Source organism: Anomaloglossus baeobatrachus, chromosome 1 (assembly GCF_048569485.1).
Source record: "Anomaloglossus baeobatrachus isolate aAnoBae1 chromosome 1, aAnoBae1.hap1, whole genome shotgun sequence".
Lineage (NCBI taxonomy): Eukaryota > Metazoa > Chordata > Amphibia > Anura > Aromobatidae > Anomaloglossus > Anomaloglossus baeobatrachus.
The window spans coordinates 32,038,161-32,061,456 of record NC_134353.1 but is presented as its reverse complement, the minus strand read 5'-3'; the positions used below and the strand labels follow the sequence as shown (position 1 = coordinate 32,061,456).

The 23,296-nt window shown below is 44.9% G+C and overlaps 1 protein-coding gene across 1 annotated transcript in view; it reads right to left on the bottom strand.

Annotated features, from left to right (window-relative positions):
- Positions 1–2,020: 2,020 nt before the first annotated feature.
- The window catches only part of LOC142313192 (vomeronasal type-2 receptor 26-like), a 121,834-nt gene continuing 100,558 nt past the window's right edge, over positions 2,021–23,296 (bottom strand). Inside the window, exon 6 of the mRNA XM_075352406.1 lies at positions 2,021–2,907. Within this exon, the coding sequence (XP_075208521.1) occupies positions 2,021–2,907 (887 nt within the window). The remainder of the gene's footprint in view (positions 2,908–23,296) is intronic.

Below are 23,296 nucleotides of genomic sequence, written 5' to 3'. Positions count from 1 at the left end.
AGACGTTTGTCCAAGAAGTGTCTGCTGGGTAATTTAATTTTGACTTCTCCCTGCTTGGTTTAGCTTGAGAAAGTTTTTTTCTTTTCCCCCTTGTGAATATGGACTAAGCTATCAATCAAACACAGTCACTTCAGTGTTTCAAGAAAAAACAAAGTTGTTTGTAGAGAGAAGCTGTTGCTGTTTCTTGATGCCTGAGGAAAGGGCATCACAAAACTGATGAAAGGTTCTTTTCAAAGAGAGTCTGTCATTCCCAAAATTTTAACTGTACCATGTATGCAGGTATGTAAGGGACTTAACTCCTATAAAAATCTTACCTATAGCATTTTTTGTATTTTCTACAAAAAACAGAGGATAAGGAGTACTTTTAGCATGGCAGCATTCTAAGTGAACCATTTGGATTAAAAAATTCAGGGTAACCTGATTAAATTTTCTGATTACACAAAGTTAAGAGGGTTAACTAATACTAGAAAAGAGACAGAGGATTCAAAAATATCTAAACAAACTGGAACTGTAGGAAAAAACTAACAGAATGGTTTTAACAGGGAAAAATGAAAATCCTACATCTGGGCAACAAAAAGGAAAAAAGCATACATAGTATGGGAGGATTAGGACAAAGCACAAGCACGTGTGAAAAATGCTTGGATAAATTATTGGATCACAGAGTGCACAAAAGGCACCAGGGTGATGCAGCAGCAAAAAAAAAGAAAACACAATTCTGGGATGTATTTAGAGAAGCACAGAGTTTAGATCATGCAAAGTCATTATCCCACTGTACTCCTTTATGGTCAGACCTCATCTGGCATACTGTTTCCTGTTCTGGGCACCGCATTTTAAAAAAAGACATCAACAAACTAGAAGAAGTTCAGAGAAGAGCAACCAGAACGGAGAGCGGTCTGCAAACCACGTCCTATGAAGAATGGTTACAGGATTTGGGAATGTTTAGCTTACAGATATATGAAGTGCTGTCACACTGTAGAGGGATCAGCCTTATTCTCATTTGCTCAAGGAAAGACTAGAAGCATTGGGATGAAACTGAAATGGAGAAGATACAGATTAGATATTAGAAAAAAACTTTAACAGTCAGGGGGATCAATGAGTGGAACAGGCTCCAACAAGAGGTAGTAAGTTTTCCTTCAGTGGAAGTCTTCAAACAGAGGCTGGACAGACATCTGTTTGGGATGGTTTTCTGAATCATGATTTGAGCAGGGGGTTGGGCTAGATGACCCAGGAGGTCCCTTCTAACTCTACCATTCTATAATTCTATGATTATGCCCCCTCAATCTGCATACTTTTCACTTTGTAAAATCTTGATTAACAGTGCTCAAGGGAGTGCCATCTGAACTCATTCTTTAGTTCTCTACCTGAGCATTGACTCTGCAGTAACCCAACCAAGTGTCCTTGTAGGCTCCTGCAGCTGGCTCATTTCTACAGCTGCTAGTTGGTACTGTACTGCAGACTGAAGCTAGAGATGGGAGCCTACAATGATACTGTGTAAGTGTGTCTGGCTTCCTGCAGTGTTTATATGGAGGACCCACTATTGAATTCAGGTCATTGTAGTAGTAGTGGAGTACTGAGCCCTTGGCCATGTCCAGGTTATACAGGAGCCAGTTTATTTACAAATGTAATAAAATGCATTAACCCATTACTTGCCAAATTAGAAATTTTCATTTTTTTTATTAAATGACAGATTTTTAATGAAAAAAATAAAATAAAAATGAAAATGAAATTTAAGCAAAATTAATTAATGTAATATATAAATTAAAGATTAATTAATTTAATTAAATGAATTTTAAGCAACAGATTAGGCATCCCAAAAAAAGGACATTGGTAGATAATAGGTTAAATGTTTTTTTTCTTGCAAATAAAATATTGAAGTCTTTCATACATATAATTTTTTATTGGGGCTAAGCTACATACATACATGCATAAGTGCTTTAGTTAGTGCATTGGGGGTGATAGACTCTCTTTAAAACATTGCATGGCCATTGACATTGACAGATCTAATGTAAAAAAAATGATATTAGCCATTTCTTCTGACATTTACATTAGGCTTGATTAGTATAATATAGCATTTTGGGAAAAATATAATGCATAATAACCCTGCATTTGAGGCTAATATAGCAAATATTTCCATTGCCACCATGTACCTCCCTTTGCTGCTAAGATAAGCCGGGATCATGGCAATCCAGACACTACAGAACACCAGCATGCTGAAGGTGATGTATTTGGCCTCATTGAAACTGTCAGGTAATGTCCTCACCATGAAAGCCAGGACAAAGCTGATAACTGACAAGAACCCCAGATAACCCAACATGGAGTAGAACCAGATATCTGAGCCTTCATTACACTGGATGATGATCCGACTAGCATAAAGAGTCATTTCATACTCCCGATATGGAGGCCAGATAGACATCCAGCAAACACAGATGAGAATTTGAACGGAGGAGCAGGTCACCACTATGTATTTAGATGTCTTCAGTCCAATCCAATTCCGCCAACAACTGTCCGGTTTTGTAGCTTTGAAAGCAATGCATACTGTGATAGTTTTAGAAAGTATGGAAGATACAGAAATAGATAGGAATGTTCCGAATATAGTCTGTCTAAGCATGCATGTTATATCCATAGGAGGACCAAGAAACAAGAAAATACATAGGAAGCTCAACAAGATGGAGACCAGAAGAATGAAGCTCACTGTTCGATTATTTGACTTCACGATAGGAGTTTCCCAGTAATGAATAAATAATCTTAGCACAAATATAGTTAATGTGGATAGTAATATTGATGTAAATATAACAATAATCACAATCTCATCCTCATAAGAAAGAAATTCATAGGTTTTAGGGATACATTTCACTTTCTTCTCATCAGGCCACTTGTCATCAGGACATCTGTGACAGATTTCACTGTCTGTGAGAAATAAAACAAATCTCATTATTAGAGATGATGCAATATTTTGAAGTTCTAATTCATCAGCTTTGACAACGTTTTCCATTTAATTTGCAAAAAAACTTTTTTCTGTGATTTTCAAATGTTTTCCAGAAGTAATGAGCAAGCATGCTTGTCACAACTCAAAAGATGATCAAGCAATGGGATGCTCGAAACTGTATTCGAATGAGTATCATGGGTGCTCGACATGCTTAATTCCTCTCACCCAGCATATTGTCACAGAAATTTTCACAAACTTCGGCGACTGTCATAGCGGTGTCAAGTTGTGTTCAGATAACAGATCCTAACAATCAGCAAAAATTCTCTGGTGTCTGGATCAACAGATTTGGGCGTTGACCGGCTAAGTGCAGGTAAAACTTTATTGACTGAGTTAACTTTGACCTTTTAGAAATTTGGCCAGTATCACTTTATGTAATAATAACTCTTAAATACTTCAACTCATTCCAGTGATTCTGAGGTGTTTTCATGACATAATGTACTATATGTTTGTGATTAGAGATGAGTGAACCTGTTCCATAAAGGTTAAAAAAAAATTAAAATTTGGTACCAGCCTTAGCCTGATCAGCTTGGGCTAGGTAACCCGAGCACTTTCTCCAAAAGTCAGCAATGTTCGTTTTTGTTCAATCACAGATCACGTTTTTAAACAAATGTTTTTCTAATAACGTTATGCTTTTGGATAGTACTGTGGTGCTGTATGATGAATGATTGATGTGTTTAATCAGTGGAGGGGGTAAGCACTTGTGAGAAGCCAGAGACGTGAGGCAGAATTTTTTTTCCCTTAACTTTATTTGCAGATGTTATTGCAACCAATTATGGCACAGAAAACATCCACAAAGTTGAGACACAATGGTTTGTGTCACTGTCTGCCTAAGTCACATGTCCGTCAAAATGGCGCCCGGACATGTGGCGTGGGCGCCATTTTATGAATGTTATACATTAGGGAAGGTTCTGCTGCCGAGGCTGCTAGATAACAGAGAACAATAGTAGAAAAAGGGTTTTCTATCACACCAATAAATCTATATTAATGCCGCTACCGCAAAAAATTGGCAGACAACCGTAAAGAATAAATATGTGCAGGACAGACAATTAAAAGAACAAAGACACAAACGTCAATCGTGTTCTAAAGGACACGATATAAGATGGATATAAAGAATTAATATTTAAAAACCACAAGGGATCGATAAGATGCAAAACTGCTGACAAACAAGATGTATACAAATACACATAAATAAATATACATATTATCGCAAGAATATAATATAATAAAAAATGCACTGAGGTGTATAGGAAAAGGGGGGCAGAACCTCTCCATCACCCTCGACTGCACCTATTATTTTCCCGAACAAAGGTACTATTACTATTGATAATACCTTAAAAGGTGATTCCTGTGTTCCTTTTTTGCCGGTGGCCAGGAATACACAGGTTCATATCACCAAGTTCCTAATCCCCAGGGGAGAAAAAATAAAAAATATTACAGAGGAACTAGAGCAGGACTTAGGATCAAACAAAAAAGAGAGAAAAGGTGCATGTTTTCTTATGCCTGACGGTCCTGAGGAAGGGAGCTGAGCCTCCAGAAACGCGTAGACCTGTGCTAAATAAAGATTCATTAATCGGACTACTTGAACCAGTGATCATTTGGCGCGGCTTATGAAAACCCTTTTTCTACTATTGTTCTCTGTTATCTGCCACTCGGGTTGCTGCTGCCGTGATCCAATTTATCCATGCCTTTACAGTAGTTGTGACTTTCACAACTACATCTGGTAAGTATTATTGCTCCCTGTCCTCCTCCCCATACATTATTGGGGTAAGACCCTATTGCGCTTGTTTTTCCACAGCTCTTCCTTTAGAGGCTGCTAGATAGTTAAGTTATCTAGGGGTTTATTGACAGGTAGTTGAGATAGATAGAGAAAGCGATATGATAGAATTTGGACATGCAGTGTGGGGAAAGCTGTGTACCACTAATCGTCATTTATTTATATAAATAGGGATTGCTACATGCAAGTGCCTGCTAAAGAGTTACCAGTGAAAAATCTTAATAGGTATTGCTACCTATTACTGCTTACTCCAAATTACCCAGTAAACCTCTTTTCTAGGTATTGTTAGTTAGTATTGCCTGCTGTAAATTTGTGTGTGAACTATCTAAAAAGGTCTTGGCAGTTTTCATTGCCTGCTCAAAATTACGCAGTCAACCACATTTCTAGTATTGACACTTTTTAGTGCCTTCACAATATTGCCAACTCAGACAGAAAATAAAGAATTTTATTTTGCCAGGTGCAAAACATCTGTTTGAAAGGAGAAGAGTATATCAACCATGAGTTGTAAATCACGATAAGTTTGTGATGGAAGGGTGAATAGGCAAGGTGTTCGAAGTGTATATGTAGGAAGTTCTGTTAATCAAAGCTCTTGTAGCAATGAACGTCTTACCTTATCCCAAATGAAATGAGAACAATTTCTGGTACTGGACAGCATACCCCACAATATTTTTTTGGCAGCCACATATCGCTTCAACTTCAAAATGAGGATGATAAACAGCATGTGCTAGAATGGATGGCAAGCACTGCATCAAGAAGCTTTTCCTCCTCTTGCTGCACTTCAACATCAAACATACAGTAGTTCGTTCCTCAGAGGTGCCACCCCAATTACACTGGTTTCTGCCCCCATCGCAAATCTCCAACCAGCAAATTGACTGTTGAGAACCACACATGGGTGAGTCTGCAGAGCTGTTTAAACATTCTATCCCATGGGCATCATTGATCTACTCCAAAGATTACCAGACTGAAGAGGAAGAAAGCATTTGCTCCGATGCCCAAAATTTTTGTGAGTTGGATCCTTGCCCAGATGAAGTGGGGTCCTAGAAGGATCCTGACTCTTGCCAAATGATGTTAACCCCCGGATTGGTGGTGATGATGTTGAACCTCAGATACATGAGGTGAAAAGGTACTGTCTTGTGATGTCAGTTCAGGAAGAGGAGGAGGGGGTCAACATAGAGCACAACGATAAAGTTCTAGAACCAACTTGGTGTAAATCCAGAGGCACGCAGCTGAGTAGCTTTGAAGATGAGGATGAGGAAGATGATGATGTTACATTGGTGAGTCAAGCACAAACACATAGTGATGCTGTTATGTCACCACCGGTGTCTACTCCAGCGACTTCTACTCCGATCGCCAGGTGACGCCATGTTCCTATGGATGGTGCTGGTGATGGGAGAGGAGTTGATGCCAGCAGCACCAGTGGGCGCAGGCTCTGCTCATCCACTGGGCTGGGTTATCTTGGGATCTGCAGTACCACTGGCTGACTATAGGTGGCATGTGTCTTCCAGCTGAAGTTACTATCATTCAGCTACAGCCAATGGGAAGACACCACACCCTTCTTAATTCCCCTCCTGTCTGCTGACCACTGCCAGAGATAGTTCTGATATTCTGGCTCCTGTTCTGTTTTTTGATTCTGGTGTTCTGACTTTTGCTTGTATTCTGACTACCTTGCATCCTTGCTGTTTATGTATCTCGCTGCCCGATCCGGATTTGACCTCTGCTACGTTTTCTGATTACGTCCTTGCCTACCGATTCTGTCCCTGTTCTGCAATTCCTGGTTTGACCCTGCCTGACGACTACTCTATCGGACTGCAGCCTTCCACAGGTAGTGATCTCCAGGGCTCTGTGTAATTCCAAATCCCTGTATAGGGGTTAAAGGGTTCTGGGGGTCCTGCTTGGTGAGTGGCTTCCCTCTATCCTTTCCATTACAGCTGTCTGAGTCTGTGGATCCAGGCAGGCATTACAGCTGCAAACATGAAAAGCACTGCATCTTCAGCCACAACTCTGGTTGTGCCCAACAGCCGATGTGGGGCTCCAGTTCTTATGAAGGGTTTCCTAGCTTGGACCTTTTTTTGAGATCTCAAAGGATGACCCAACTGTCGTTATTTTCCAACGTTGTAAAAAACTACTCAGTAGAGGGAAACTTCCAAAAATGTGACTACAACATGCATGAACCGGCATATGTGCAACCATCATGCAACAGAGTGAGAATATTACTGCACTAAAATGTGGACTACTGGGCCTACCCACCGGCCACCAAATCAACAATGTCGCTGCTTATTCTTCCTCCTGCATCATTGTCAAAACTAGTCTCACACAGGTCTTTGATCACAGAGCTTAAACTTGTTTACGTACTACAATGAGAGCCTTTCAGCAGTTATAGAATTAACCATGCCTCGTGTTTTTGACCGATGCCACAAAATTTGTGGTGACCAAAAACGTAGGTATTGGCATTTGGAATTTTTTTGACACTATGGCATTTACTGATCAGATTAACTGATTTTTATATTTTGATAGATCGAGCGTTTCTGAACGTATCAAAACCAAATATGTGTATATTTTTAATTTTATTAACCCTTTAATTTTTAATGGGTCAAATGAAGAGTGATTTGAACTTAAGGTTTTTAATTTTTTTATTTTTTAAATCTTTTTTTTACTTTTTTTTTATTTTACTAGTCCTTCTAAGGGGTTATAACGATTAGCAGTCTGATCGCTCTTCTATTTCTCCAGATCAGAGCTACACAGCTAAGATCTAGAGAAAAGCTGCTTTACTCTCACACACGGCGCTCTGCTGGCAGTGAAAGAAAGTGACTCATGATAGCTACAGGAGTTATCACATGACCCTGTGCTACCATGGCAACCACCAGAAGTCAAGTGATCATGTCACGTGATTTCCGATAGCATTAAGTAAGTTATGCTTATGGCGGTGCACTGTCAGATTTTGACAGCGAGATTTAATGGGTTATCAGGTACAGGTGGAACGCAATTCCACTCGCGCCTGGCAGGCACACATGTCCGCTGTGGAAATCAGATGACATGTGCGTGGATCATCATAGACTGCCCATGGCAGCCCGCGGAGATTATAGTGACACGATCCATGATGTACTCAGTATGTCATGTGTCGTGAATAGAGATGAGCGAACCGGTCGCGGTTCGGCTCGAGCTTGGTTCGCCGAACCGAGGACTGGTTCGCGTTCGGTTCGGCGAACCACTCGAACCCCATAGGAAACAATGGAAGGCAATCACAAACACATAAAAACACCTAGAAAACACCCTCAAAGGTGTCCAAAAGGTGACAAACAACTCACAACACAACACAAACACATGGGAAAGTGACAAGGACATATACTCATGTGAAAACAAAAGAGCTGGACAAGGAAAAAGAGGAGGAGACACAGATATAGGCATGGCACGCCCTTCTAAAAACATGTAAAACACCGCAAGGTGACTCCAAGCGGAGTCTCCCTTTTTTCCAAAAATTGGGCCACACAGACATCCCTTCAGTGGCAGCACCCAGTTGTACACTTCACAGGTAGATTTGCATCAAGAACTTTCAAAAATATGCCATCCTTAACCGTCCCCAGGATGACACCGGGGTAGGTAGCAAAGTCTTTGCTGAACCATGACTTGTTCATCTTGGATGATTTTTAGAAACACTGCAAGCAAGGGTTACTCCAAGCAGAGTCTCCCTTTTTTTCCAAAAATTAGGCCACACAGATACCCCATCAGTGGCAGCACTTGTGCCCTAGTTGTACACTTCACAGGTAGATTTTCATCAAGAACATTCAAAAATACGCCATCCTTCACCGTTCCCAGGATGACCCCGAGGTAGGTAGCAAAGTCTTTGCTGAACCATGACTTGTTCATCTTGGATCCTTTTAAGAAACACAGCAAGGGAACTCCAAGTGGAGTCTCCCTTTTTTCCAAAAATTGGGCCACACAGACACCCACCCCTTCAGTGGCAGAACTTGTGCCCCAGTTGCACACTTCACAGGTAGATTTGCATCAAGAACATTCAAAATTACGCCATCCTTAACCGTTCCCAGGATGACCCAGGGGTAGGTAGCAAAGTCTTTCCTGATCCCAGTTCTGTTCATCTTGGATCATTTTTAAAAAAACTGTAAGCAAGGGTTACTCCAAGCGGAGTCTCCCTTTTTTCCAAAAATTGGGTCACACAGACACCCACCCCTTCAGTGGCAGCACTTGTGCCCCAGTTGTACACTTCACAGGTAGATTTGCATCAAGAACATTCAAAATTACGCCATCCTTAACCATTCCCAGGATGACACCGGGGTAGGTAGCAAAGCCTTTGCTTAACCATGACTTGTTCATCTTGGCTCCTTTTTAAAAACACTTCAAGCAAGGGTTACTCCAAGCAGAGTCTCCCTTTTTTCCAAAAATTGGGCCACACAGACACGCACCCCTTCATTGGTAGTACTTGTGCCCTAGTTGAAACAGGATGTTTTGGTTTGCATCAAGCACATTCCAAATCCACAAGCATTAACTCTCCCCAGGATGACACAGGGGTAGTAAATTCCTTCTGGATCCATGACTTGTTCATCTTGATGAATGTTAGTCTGTCCACATTGTAACTGGACAGACGCGTGCGCTTATCTGTCAGCACACACCCAGCAGCACTGAAGACACGTTCAGAGACAACGCTGGCAGCTGGACATGACAAAATCTCCAAGGCGTAAGTGGAAAGCTCTGGCCATTTTTCAAGATTTGAAGCCCAAAATGAGCAAGGCTCCATTTGCAAAGTCATGGCATCGATGTTCATTTTGAGATACTCCTGTATCATCCTCTCCAGCCGTTGACTATGTGTCAGACTTGTTGTCTCTGGTGGCCTTGCAAAGGATGGTCTAAAAAAAATTATGAAAAGATTCAATAAAATTGCTTTTACCAGCACCAGATTCGGCGCTGCTGCTGGTAGGGTAGACTGTTGAAGATGACGAGACCGTCCCATGTTTGTCAAGTTACAACTAGGAGATTCACTCTGTGCACCACGGTTGTTTGGTGGAAAAGCCGAGTTAAGATCGAGTAACAGCTTTTGCTGATACTCCTGCATACTTGCGTCCCTTTCTATGGCTGGAATTATGTCACAAAATTTGGACTTGTACCGGGGATCTAATAGTGTGGCAAGCCAGTACTCATCATCACTTCTAATTTTGACAATACGAGGGTCATGTTGGAGGTAGTGCAGCAAGAAGGTGCTCATGTGTCTTGCGCAGCCACGCGGATTAAGTCCAAGCTGTGTTTGTGGCATAGAGGTGCTAACCGTTCTTTCTTCCTCTGACATCTCACCCCAACCTCTTTCAACTGAAATTTGACCAAGGTCTCCCTCATCCGCTGAGTCTTTCATGTCCATGGACAGTTCGTCCTTCATTTCTTCATGTTCTCCTGCACCTTCCTCAACATTTCGCCTGCTACCATGCGCCCTTGTTGATCCCTGTCTCCCATGGTTCCATGCCTGCCACTATGGTGATGATGAACGTCTGGACCTTGGTGATGTTGTTGTCCCTTGCGCATATGAATCCTCCTGTAGTTCCTCCCCTTTCTGTTGTCCCACCCCCTGACTCTGAATAGTGTTTAGCGTGTGCTTCAGCATGTCAATGACTGGAATTGTCATGCTGATAATGGCATTGTCAGCGCTAAACATATTCGTCGCCATGTCAAAACTGTGCAGAAGGGTGCATAGGTCCTTGATCTGAGACCACTCCATCAGGGTAATCTGCCCCACCTCTGCATCTCGTTGGCCCAGGCTATTCGTCATGACGTATTGCACCAGGGCTCGGCTGTGCTGCCACAGTCACTGTAACATGTGGAGAGTCGAATTCCAGCGTGTCGGCACATCGCATTTCAGGCGATGAACTGGCAACCCGAAAGACTTCTGGAGCGATGCAAGTCGCTCAGCTGCGGCGGTTGAACGGCGGAAGTGAGCAGGCAGTTTTCCTGCCCTGTTCAGAAGGCCATCTAGGCCGGGATAGTGTGTTAAAAACAGCTGGACAACAAGGTTTAACACGTGAGCCATACAAGGCACGTGTGTCACCTTGCCCAGGTTAAGGGCCGCACCCAGGTTTGCAGCATTGTCGCACACGGCCTTACCAGGCTGCAGGTTAAGTGGAGACAACCATTTACCAAACTCAGTCTCCAGAGCTGCCCACAACTCAGCTGCTGTGTGACTCTTACTTCCAAGACATATAAAGACAAAGATGCCATTGCGCTCTGCTGCCAGCATAGTAATGAGGGGTGCGTGATTCCTTCTGTGCAGTTACAACGCTGGTGGCCTGACCAGGCAGGCTTGGGGCGGAGGTAAAGGACCCAGATGAGGTTGAGGAGGCAGAAGCAGTGGAGGAACTTGGACAGACAGAGGATTGACGCCCAAGTCGTGGGGACGGCAAGACTTGTGCAGCAGACCCTTTACCATCTATCACCATAGTCACCCAGTGCCCAGTCAGCGACATGTAACGTCACTGTCCATGCTTACTGGTCCAAGTATCGTTTATGAAATGCACCCGTTCACACACAGAGTTTCTCAAGGAAGCGGTGATGTTGTGTGTGACATGCTAGTGTAGCGCAGGCACACCTTTCTTAGAGAAGTAGTGGCGACTGGGCATCTGGTACTGGGGCACAGCGACAGACATAAGGTTTTAAAAATTCTGTGTGTCCACCAGGCGGAAAGGCAGCATTTCGGTAGCCAAGAGCTTACAGAGGGATAAAGTCAACCTCTTAGCTTTGTCATGGGTCACAGGAAATAGCCTTTTATTTGTCCACATCTGAGGGACAGATATCTGGCTGCTGTGTGTAGATGGTGGTGAGTACGGTGTCCCTGAAAAAATGCAGGTTTGTGAGGAAAGTGCAGGCGTAGACATGATGTTGCCTTCATCCAACGTTGATGCTATCGATGTCTGAGAGAGCTGTACACACGCACTTGTTTCCCCTTCCAAACCAACTGACGACCTACCAAGCAAACTGCCTGTTGCGGTTACACTGGTGGAAGTTGTGTGTGGAAAACCAGGTGTGACAGCTGTCCCCACAGTCCTAGAAGATGAAGAGGGCACGGATGCACTGGAAGGGGCAGGCAGTGGATGGTCCGCTACGCTAGGCCGCATTGCAGCACGGTGAGCTTCCCACTGGGACATATCATTTTTATTCATGTGACGATTCATGGAAGAAGTTGTCAAACTGCTGAGGTTTTGCCCTCTACTAACAGATTTAGGACAAATTTTACAGATCACATGATTTGGACGATCCTTTGCAAGGTCAAAAAATGACCAGGCTAGGCAAGGCTTAGAGGACATGCGACCTGCTGAGCCACCCCGACTAGTGCTCAGAGGCACAGTGGTGGCTGAGGATGCAGTTGTAGATGTGCTACCAGTACTCCTTCTCTGTCCAGGAAGGCACAAGGTAACTTCGTCGTCAGTTGCATCCTCCTCCACTGCCTCTGTTGACCTTTTCGAGTGCCTGACTGTGGGTTGACAGTAGGTGAGATCTAGAACTTTCTCATCAAGCATTGTGTTTGCACTCCCCTCACCCTCAGACCGAGCCTCTTCCTGCCCTGAATGAATGTTTTAGTTGTCATCCCAATCTGGTATCTGCGTCTCATCGTCATCAGTATGTTCCTCATTGTCTATTACAACAGGTGTTACAGTTTGTGAATAAGGGTCAACATTATGCTCAGAAACTTGGTCATCACGGCCTGAATCAGAGTCACAAAGGTTCTGGGCATCACTGCAGACCATTTCCTGGTCTGTACTCATTGTAGCTTGGGAGCAGACCTCTGATTCCCAGGCTATAGTGTGACTAAACAGCTCTGCAGACTCAGCCATCTCTGTTCCACCATACTGTGCAGGGCGGATGGAGACTTGAGAGCTGGGAGAAAGCAAGTGTGATTGGGATGACAACTCAGAGGACTGGTGTTTTTTGGATGCGGTAGTTGAGGTGGTGGAGCGGGCACTTGTTGGACCACTTGGGATCCATTCAAGCATTTTCTTTTTTTGGCCATCATCTACCTTTGTTCCAGTTGTTCGTGTCCGTAAAAAATGGAGCACATCTGATTGTCCACGGAAAGTAGTAGACATCTTACTTTTGCTGGAAGATGGCCTATCTTCAGCAGATGTTAATGGAGCTTAGCCAACTTCCCTACGGACAAACCCTTTTTTTCCTTCGCCAACATGCCTGTTCCCCTTTCCACCAGCATCTGTCATTTTGTCACTCATTTTGATTGCGACATGATTGTGCACTTAAAATGTGGTAGTAAAAATTGAGAGGTGGTGTAGATTGCAGCGGTAGTCTACCTTTATTGACAGCAGAATAAACAACAATAACTATCACGGACAATGCAACTATGGCCCTTAAACTGGCAGCACAGTTTGCTATTTTAATGGCTTAGTAACAATGAGCTTGAGTGTGCAATGCAGAGTTGCTGCAAATAGCTTTGCACCAGTGGGACACTAATGAAGTCCAACAGCCACTTTTAGGATGCCACTAAGTTTCCTCAGTGTTTGCTATTATAATGGCTTAGTAACAATGAGCTTGAGTGTGCAATGCAGAGGTGCTGCAAATATCTTTGCACCAGTGGGACACTCATGAAGTCCAAAAGCCACTTTTAGGATGCCACTAACTGGCAGCACTCTGCAATTAAAATGGCTTTTCTAAAAAGGGCAGGAGTGTACAGTGGCTGGATTATGGGTCAGTGTAGAGGAAAGGAAGCCTCACTTTCTATCCCTCTTAATGGTGAAATGCAGCGAGGAAGTCCCTGAGCTTAGCTACACAGACGCTGTTATCTGTAGCTGTTAAAAACTGTTTCCACGGACCTGACTTTCACCTATGGCTCTGAGCCTGCTGTAATTAGCCCTTACAAAGGCTGAAAGAAACTTCTATCCCTATTCTGTATAGCGCTGTGTATAGCGCTGTGTATAGAGCGTACACAACAGGATCGGCGACAGGAGCTGCGCCAGCGGTGACTGACACCCAGACACAGAAGGCAGATAATGGCGTCCAGACTGGCAGATGCCCGTATTTATAATGCAGGGACATGTGACATGGACAGCCTATGACACATGCCCTTGCTTGTCTGGCAAACAGTCCACTTAGCTGTGTGTGTGTCTGGGATTGGCTGACATGCTGGCCCGCTTCACTACACATGCGCTTGGAGAAGAAATACAAGAAAAAATAAAATGGCGATCGCCATTATCCCAGCAGCAGTGATCTGAACGCGCAGTCCCCGCACACTATACGCTGAAATTTTATAACAGTGTAAGTCACAGAGTGACTTACACTATTATAGCGAAAAGCCAGCTACTAATTATCTTGGCTTTTTGCTGCTAGAACCATTCTCGAACGTAACCCGAGCTAACGAACTTTTAGCAAAAAGCTCGACTTCTAGTTCGATCTAGAACACCCCCCAAAATCACTCGAACCGCGAACTGGAGAACCTCGAACCGCGAACCGCCCTCAACTCTAGTCATGAAGAGGTAATAATACCAGTACCTCACTTCCACATTGAAGCATCTGAGTTGAAGTGGGCAGCTGTACTTATTAGTTACGCAGCCATGGGCCCATTCATCTAGACCACCAAGAGTCACTTTCAACTGATCAGTTCATAAAACCTTTGAAAAATCTGTCGGCAGATATTTCTTAGACCAGTCTTGTTATATCACTTTCTGTGTCTTCCTCAGTAGTGGTCGGGTTTAGTCTCTTCATCTCAGCCGTGTCCCTGAGCATTGAACACCTTGTAGCTATGTGTCCTGCTCAGTGGTTGTCAGGTCCAGCCTCCTCATCTCAGCTGTGTCCCTGAGCACTGAATCCCTTACACTTCTGTTTCTTGCTCAGTCGTGGTCTGGTCCAGCCTCCTCATCTCAGCTGTGTCCCTGAGCACTGAATCCCTTACACTTCTGTTTCTTGCTCAGCAGTGGTTTGGTTCAACCTCCTCACCTAGGCTGTGTAAAACAAAAAGTATGGCCTAACGCTCAAGTTCCCATGATCAATATTTGATGTCTTTTTCATGTTGCAGGATTTAAAGTTACATTACCTGGATTTTTTCATTGTATTTTTTTTCTGCTAGGATTTTTGTTTTTATTCAGTATGTTATGGTTTTTGCACATAATAAAATGTGAAATTTACTTATCTCCTTTAGGACTAAAACACACTTCCGTAAAAAAAACGTCCGTATGACACGGTCCGTTTTTCGGGACCGTGTTTCGTATTTTTGGGGCGTTTCTCCGGTACGTATGGCATCCGTGTGATGGCGTATGCGAGCCGTGTGTACGTGTAAAATGTCCGTGTTTGTGTGTAAAATGCCCATGTATGTGTACGTGGAATGTCCGTTTGGAATGTCCGTTTGTGTGTTGCCCAATGTCGTTGATACATGTCGGCTGACAGCAGACAGAGTTGCGCGATGAGAATGAACTCGGGTGAACTTCACCCGACTTCATTGTCATGCCACGGCTCTGTCTGTGTGCCGCATACTGATTAGCGGTCACCTGTGAAGGATTCACCAGTGACCGCTAATCCCCCTAGTGACTGAAGTGAGCAGCCCTCTCTCATACTCACTGCTCCCCGATCACCAGGGCGGCGAGGAACAGCTGTGCAGAGAATACGCGGCAACAATTACTTTGAATATGCCGGCCGCTCATTAATCAATCTCGTATTCCCTGCTTTCCCCACCCACAAGCGCCTGTGATTGGTTGCAGTCAGACATGCCCCCCACGCTGAGTGACAGCTGTCTCACTGCAACCAATCACAGCAGCCGGTGGGCGTGTCTATAATGTGCAGTAAAATAAATAAATAAATAATTAAAAAAAACGGCGTGCGGTCCCCCCAATTTTAATACCAGCCAGATAAAGCCATACGGCTGAAGGCTGATATTCTCAGGATGGGGAGCCCTATGTTATGGGGAGCCCCACAGCCTTACAATATCAGTCAGCAGCCGCCCAGAATTGCTGCATACATTATATGCGACAGTTCTGGGACTGTACCCGGCTCTTCCCGATTTGCCCTGGTGCGTTGGCAAATCGGGGTAATAAGGAGTTATTGGCAGCCCATAGCTGCTACTAAATCCTAGATTAATCATGTCAGGCGTCTCCCCGAGATGCCTTCCATGATTAATCTGTAAATTACAGTAAATAAACACACACACCTGAACAATCCTTTATTAGAAATAAAAAACACTAACAAATTCCCTCATCATCACCAATTTAATAAGCCCAAAAAAGCCCTCCATGTCCGGCGTACTCCAGGATGGTCCAGCGTCGCATCCAGCTCTGCTGCATGAAGGTGACCGGAGCAGCAGAAGACACCGCCGCTCCGGTCAGCTCCACGCAGCTAATGCAGGGAATAGCGCGATCAGCTGTATTCAGCGTTGGCCGCGAGTAACCTCAGTGACAGCTCAGCTGATCGCGCTATTCCCTTCATTAGCTGTGTGTAGCTGACAGTAGCGGATGTGTCTTCTGCAGCTCCGGTCACCTTCATGCAGCAGAGCTGGATGCGATGCTGGACCATCCTGGAGTACGCCGGACATGGAGGGCTTTTTCAGGCTTATTAAATTGGTAATGATGAGGGAATTTGTTAGTGTTTTTTATTTCTAATAAAGGATTTTTCGGGTGTGTGTTTATTTACTGTAATTTACAGATTAATCATGGAAGGTATCTCGGGGAGACGCCTGACATGATTAATCTAGGACTTATTGACAGCTATGGGCTGCCATTAACTCCTTATTACCCCGATTTGCCAACGCACCAGGGCAAATCGGGAAGAGCCGGGTACAGTCCCAGAACTGTCACATATAATGTATGCGGCAATTCTGGGCGGCTGCTGACTGATATTGTTAGGCTGGGGGGCTCCCAATAATGTGGGGCTCCCCATCCTGAGAATACCAGCCTTCAGCCGTATGGCTTTATCTGGCTGGTATTAAAATTGGGGGGGACCGCACGCCGTTTTTTTTTAATTACTTATTTATCTATTTTACTGCACATTATAGACACGCCCACCGGCTGCTGTGATTGGGTGCAGTGAGACAGCTGTCACTCAACGTGGGGGGCGTGTCTGACTGCAACCAATCACAGGCGCCTGTGGGTGGGGAAAGCAGGGAATACAAGATTGATTAATGAGCGGCCAGCGTATTCAAAGTAATTGTTGCTGCGTATTCTCTGCACAGCTGTTCCTCGCCACGCTGGTGATCGGGGAGCGGTATAAGCCGGGGGAAGAAAAAAAACGAGCGCCAATGTAAGTATGACTGAGAACAGCAGAAAAAAAGGTAAGTATACTGAATTTAATTTAAAAAAAACAAAAAATAAGATCGCTAGTGTAAAAACGCACACGCACGAAACGTGCTGAACACGGACATACTCCGTGTGTGGTACGTGCAGGCACGGACCCATAGACTAAAGCGGGTCCGTGCCTGCGTGCTGCCGGCCAAAAACGGAAATGTTGTCCGTGTAGAAAAGCGCACACACGTACTTACCACACGGACACACGTTCCGTGTGATTTTACGTGTGTGTGCTATCTACCATAGAATAATATGGGTCTCCATGTGTACGAGTCTCCGGTACGTGCAAATACGTACCGCACACGTACAAATTAAATGGATGTGTGTTGCGGGTCTTAAAGTTAGTGTAAGGGAAAATCCACAGAAAAAATCCAAGACACAGTGATATGTTGCATATTTCAAAAACACAACTTAGTTCAGCTTTTGCAGCTTAAGTTCTCTACACTTTGCCAGAACTGTAATATGCTGAGTTTTTGTACTGTAAACTACTGAAACATTAAAAACACAGAAAATACAGTACTTTCTGTAGAAAGCCTAAAGGCCGCTTTACATGCAATGACATCGCTAACAAGATGTCATTGGGGTCACGGAATTCGTGACACACATCCGGCTTCGTTAGCGACGATGTTGCGTGTGAAACGCAGGAAAGACCGTTAACGATTAAAATTACTTACCTAATCGTTGATCGTTGACACGTCGTTCTAATCCTGAATATTGTTTCTATTGCAGGACACAGGTTGTTTGTCATTCCTGCAGCAGCACACATCGCTACGTGTGACACCGCAGGAACGAGGAACATCACTGTACCTGCTGCCACCCGCAATGAGGAAGGAAGAAGGTGGGCGGGATGTTCGGCCTGCACTTCTCAGCCCCTCCGCTTCTATTTGGCGGCCGCTCAGTGACACCGCTGTGACGCCGCACAAACTGCTCCCTTAGAAAGAAGGCGGTTTGCCGGCCACAGCGACGTCGCTAGGCAGGTAAGTATGTGCGACGGGTCCTAGCGATGTTGTGCACCACGGGCAGCAATTTGCTCATGATGCACAACCGATGGGGGCGGGTGCTTTCACCAGCTTAAGGCCGCTTAAGTCTTTGTTCACATTAAATTTTTGATGGTTTTTGCAGTATTTTTTTTCTGCAGCAAAACCTGCTCTTTTGGCAATTACTGTAAAAATCTGCTTCAAAAAAGCAGGTTTTGCTGTATGTTTGCTGTGTTTTGGTGTGTTATTTGTCTACAGTATACCTTTAAAAAAGTTAGTTTCTTTCATCACAAATACAGCAAAAACACAGCAAAAAAAAAAGAAAACTGTTGCTTTTTTGCACTCATTGCTTTCAATGGTGAAAAAAGCAGCAAAAACACTGAAAGAACTGACATGCCGCTTCTTTCAAAAACGCAGCAGTTTTGTATTTCAGGCCAGGAAAAAAGAACAATTGTGTCTGGGGGTGCCGGAGGTTTCAGAAATCTCATAGCTTTTGCTGGTATTGTAAAAAACAGCCAATACTTTGCATAAATCTAATGAAAAAAATATGCAAAAAACCAAGGCAAAAACACAATATGTGAACATAGTCTAATGTTTCAGTATGCGTTCTTTTTCCTATTCATCTATTTCTGCCCAATATTGAATATTAGTATGTGACAAGGTGCACTGAACTGTTTGGTCCTTCCAATGCTACAGTGAGGGCCTGGGCTTGGGTTGAGTAGTTATTTTGGGCTGATCGACTCCTGTTAATTCTTAAAAAGCAATAAAAATACATGCTTTGAAAATATAATGTTTTTCCAAGCAACTTTGTATGTGAGGAAACATTTAAAGTGAAATACAGGGTGAATTGTAGGGAAAATGTTATTAAAGCCAGCTTTACACCTTACAATTAGGTGTGCGATCTCGTATGCGATGTGACATGCCCAGGTTGCATACGGGATCTTATGAGATTTCACGTTGGTCGTTCATTTGCTGTCACACGTGCGTTAGTAGTCTATGTTAAATTGATCAATTTTGTGTGCGATCCTTTAGATCATGTGTTCTGTGACGTATGCATTGGGCACCTTTTTTTTTTTATTTATTGACTTGACAAGCGTGTGTACTGTGTAGGGATGCGTTTTTACTATGTCATCTGCCATTCAGCTCTGCTATATGGCCGCTAACAGCAGCCACAGACAGCCATGTAGCAGAGCTGAATGGCAGATGACAGCAGACACAGACAGAGCCGCACGATCAGAATGAACTCGGGTGAACCTCACCCGACTTCATTGTCATGCTGCGGCTCTGTCTGTGCCGCGTCCTGATTAGCGGTCACCTGTGAAGGGCTCACCAGTGACCGCTAATCTCCTAAGTGACTGAAGTTAGCAGCCCTCTCTCTTACTCACCAATCCCCGATCCCCGGCGCTGCACGGCGTTTACACTGCTCCGGCGGCTTTTACTGTTTTGAAAAAGCCGGCCGCCCATTAAACAATCTGGTATTCCCTGCTTACCCCGCCCACCGGCGCCTATGATTGGTTACAGTGAGACACGCCCCCTCGCTGAGTGACAGGTGTCACACTGCACCCAATCACAGCAGCCGGTGGGCGTGTCTATACTGTGTATTGAAATAAATAATTCAATAATTAAAAAAAACGGCGTGCGGTCCCCCCAATTTTAAAACCAGCCAGATAAAGCCATACGGCTGAAGGCTGGTATTCTCAGGATGGGGAGCTCCACGTTATGGGGAGCCCCCCAGCCTAACAATATCAGCCAACAGCCGCCCAGAATTGCCGCATACATTATATGCGACAGTTCTGGGACTGTACCCGGCTCTTCCCGATTTGCCCTGGTGCGTTGGCAAATCGGGGTAATAAGGAGTTATTGGCAGCCCATAGCTGCCAATAAGTCCTAGATTAATCATGTCAGGCGTCTATGAGACACCTTCCATGATTAATCTGTAAGTGACAGTAAAAAAACACACACACACCTGAAAAATCCTTTATTAGAAATAAAAAACACAAACACATTCCCTCATTACCAATTTATTAACCCCCGACAAACCCTCCATGTCCGGCGTACTCCACAGTCCTCCAGCGTCGCGTCCAGCTCTGCTGCATGGAGGTGACAGGAGCAGCAGAAGACACCGCCGCTCCGGTCACCTCCACGCAGGTAATGAAGACAGCCGGCGATCAGCTGCTGTCACTGAGGTTACCCGCTGTCACTGGATCCAGCGGTGGCCGCGGGTAACCTCAGTGACAGCTCAGCTGATCGCGCTACTCACCTCCGCTCCGGTCAGCTCCAGTCAGCAACTGAGGTGAGTAGCGCGATCAGCTGAGCTGTCACTGAGGTTACCCGCGGCCACCGCTGCATCCACCGCTGGATCCAGTGACAGCGGGTAACCTCAGTGACAGCAGCTGATCGCACGGCTGTCTTCATTACCTGCGTGGAGGTGACCGGAGCGGCGGTGTCTTCTGCTGCTCCTGTCACCTCCATGCAGCAGAGCTGGACGCGACGCTGGAGGACTGTGGAGTACGCCGGACATGGAGGGTTTGTCGGGGGTTAATAAATTGGTAATGAGGGAATGTGTTTGTGTTTTTTATTTCTAATAAAGGATTTTTTCATGTGTTTGTGTGTTTTTTTACTGTCACTTACAGATTAATCATGGAAGGTGTCTCATAGACGCCTGACATGATTAATCTAGGACTTATTGGCAGTACGGGCTGCCAATAACTCCTTATTACCCTGATTTGCCAACGCACCAGGGCAAATCGGGAAGAGCCGGGTACAGTCCCAGAACTGTCGCATCTAATGTATGCGGCAATTCTGGGTGGCTGTTGGCTGATATTGTTAGGCTGGGGGGCTCCCCATAACGTGGAGCTCCCCATCCTGAGAATACTAGCCTTCAGCCGTATGGCTTTATCTGGCTGGTTTTAAAATTGGGGGGGACCGCACGCCGTTTTTTTTAATTATTTAATTATTTATTTCAATACACAGTATAGACACGCCCACCGGCTGCTGTGATTGGGTGCAGTGTGACACCTGTCACTCAGCGTGGGGGCGTGTCTCACTGTAACCAATCACAGGCGCCGGTGGGCGGGGTAAGCAGGGAATACGAGATTGTTTAATGGGCGGCCGGCTTTTTCAAAACAGTAAAAGCCGCCGGAGCAGTGTGAATGCCGTGCAGCGCTGCGCTGGAGATCGGGGATCGGTGAGTATATGAGAGAGGGGGGTAAGAGGGATAGACTGACATGGACAGAGAGAGAGGGACAGAGATAGTGACGGACTGACAGAGATTAGTGCATGACAGACATTGTGAGGCGCTTCAGAACGCAGCTTTTCAGCTGCGCTCTGAAGCGGACCTTTTTTAAGCTGCGGTGCAGAGCGCAGACCTGCGCACATAGCATCAGACATCAAAATCGTATGAGGGATGTCACACGTTACAATTGACTAGTTTCGTACTACCAAACGTCCAATGTATGAGGAATAAACGACGTGTATGCGATCACCGTATTTTCGTTCAATATCGATCGCATGTAGATTTCACACGCAAACACGTCACGAACGATGCCGGATGTGCGTCACTTACAACTTGACCCCGACGACGGATTGAAAGATCTATTGAAGTGTGTAAAGCAGGCTTTAAGCCTGCTTTACACATTGCAATTTCGCATACGATATCGTATGCGATTTGCAATGCCCCCATCGTATGTGTGGCACATTCAATTTGTTGAACGTGCCGCACAAACGATTAACCCCCATCACACGTACTTACCTCCCATACGACCTCGATGTGGGCGGCGAACGTCCACTTCCATGACGTCACGCGGCAGCCGGCCAATAGAAGCGGAGGGGCGTAGCTGAGCGGGACATAAACATCCCGCCCGCCTCCTTCCTTCTGCATTGTGGGCCGGGAGCCGCAAGAGGCAGGTGAGATCTGTTCATCGTTCCCGGGGTGTCACACACTGCGATGTGTGCTACCCCGGGTACAATGAACAATCTGACGTACAATTCATGAGGAATGTACGATGTGTATGCGATGAACGTTTTACCGTTCAATCGCAATCGCACGTAGCTGTCACACACTGCAATGTACCTTCCGATGCCGGATGTGTGTCACTTACGACGTGACCCCGCCGACACGTTGTAAGATACATTGCAGCATGTAAAGCTGGCTTTAGACTGCATGACATTTTTGTCTTTGATTCTAAGCCTCCACAATGTTTTTTTGGCGAGTTTTTGACTCAAAAATGCTGCATCTTATAGTTCCCGTAAAGTTAATGTAATTTATAGAAATCTCACTGGCTTCTTTTTTTTCCACCATAAAGTAACCTGCGATGCGTGTTTCAAATCAGCAACATGTCAGTTTCTCTTGAGGGTATGCTGAGCTTTCTGTGCAGATTTTCCCTTGAGGTTATGTGCGCACGCTGCGGATTTACCACAGATTTTGTCGCGGATTTGCTGCAGAAAATGTGTCTAAAATTTCTGCAGTCATTTCCCAGAAAAACCTATGGGTATAGAAAATGCTGTGCGCACACTGCGTTTTTTTTATACCTGCAGACTTATCCGCGGATTTTCCGCTGCAGAATTAATGTGCATGTCACTACTTTTCTGCAGGTACCTGTGGTTTTTGCCATAGATAATGGTAAAAACCCGCCAGGACCAACCTGTGGAAAAACCGCGGCAAATCTGCAACAAACCGTGGCAAAACCACATGCGGAATTCGTTGAGGTTTTGGTGCATATTTTTTACCGCAGGTGCGGGATACCTTCAGAGGGTCTGGTTTTTCCTTAAGAAAAAGTCAGTTTCTAGGGGGCACATGGCCTTAGATTTTCATCAAGAGCAGAAACAAAGCAGGTAAAAACCACACATGAGTTTTTAGTGACTCTGTTGTGGAAATACCTAAAGCGGGCTTTTCACGCTGCGATATCGCTAGCGATAGCACCCGCCCGTGGTGGTGGTGCGTCACGGGGTGATCGCTGCCGTAGCGAACAATATCGCTACGGCATTGTCACGTGCAATTACCTGTTCACCAACGTCTCTGTGGCCACCGAACAATCTCTTCTTTAAGGGGGATGTTCGTTCGGTGTTACAGCGGCGTCACTAAGCGGCTGCCCAATAGAAGAGGAGGGGCGGAGATGAGGGGCCGGAACATTCTGCCCACCTCCTTCCTCCCTCATTGCCGGCAGCCACAGGTGCGATGTTGTTTCTCGTTCCTGCGGTGTCACACATAGCGATGTGTGCTGACGCAGGAATGACAAACAACCTGCGTTCCAAACAAGAAACGATTTTTTAAAAATGAATGACGTGTACACAA